A 655-nucleotide genomic window follows, 5' to 3' on the forward strand; every position below is an offset into this window, starting at 1 on the left:
GGCCCCCGTGGGCTAGTGGGGGCGGCCGCTTGCCTTCTTCTGCCGGGCGGAGCCGGACAGCGAGCCCGAGCGGGTGGCCTCCGTCCTGGAGAAGCTGAAGGAAGACTGCAACAACGCGGAGAACAAGGACCGGAAGTCCTTCCAGAAGGAGCTCGTGATGGTGAGTGCACAGCGGGCGGGCGGGCTTCCGGACGGGGCGCGGTCTGCCCCCACCTTTCCCTGGGGTGTTACCTGGGCTGCTCGAATAGGCAGTTTGAAGTGCTGCTCTGGAGACAGGAGTTGGTGTGCGACCCTAGGGGCCTCAGACCACTCAGGAACACTCCATCCCTGCCGGGAAGTCTGGCAGGTCCCTGCTCTGCGGAGTGGGTGAGCACCCCGGTGGTCTCAGGGTAGACTCGGGCCGCCCTAGGCTCCCGCCACCTCTGGCTCGATCCTTGGGAGCAGATCTGTTTCGTCTCCCCCTGGGGTCCGGGACTCGGTTCTGAGAGCCATGCCCCAGCGTCTGACTTGCTCCCGTTGTGGAGAGACCGTGGTCCTAGGCAAAGCTCCAGGGTCTCTGCACTGCTGTTCTGCCTCCTCTTCGCGTCTGCTCGAGTCGGGGCGAGGACAGTTTTGTTTTGTTGGCACAGCCGCCAACGGGAATCCTAAAGCAACG

General features: G+C 64.4%; 1 protein-coding gene across 1 annotated transcript in view; it reads left to right on the top strand.

Annotated features, from left to right (window-relative positions):
• The window catches only part of SH3BP4 (SH3 domain binding protein 4), a gene marked incomplete at its 5' end in the record, with an annotated part of 13,777 nt that overhangs the window by 1,954 nt on the left and 11,168 nt on the right, over positions 1 to 655 (top strand). Inside the window, 1 exon segment of the mRNA XM_014587440.1 lies at positions 19 to 160. Within this exon segment, the coding sequence (XP_014442926.1) occupies positions 19 to 160 (142 nt within the window).

Source organism: Tupaia chinensis, unplaced genomic scaffold (genome assembly GCF_000334495.1).
Source record: "Tupaia chinensis unplaced genomic scaffold, TupChi_1.0 Scaffold000030_1, whole genome shotgun sequence".
Lineage (NCBI taxonomy): Eukaryota > Metazoa > Chordata > Mammalia > Scandentia > Tupaiidae > Tupaia > Tupaia belangeri.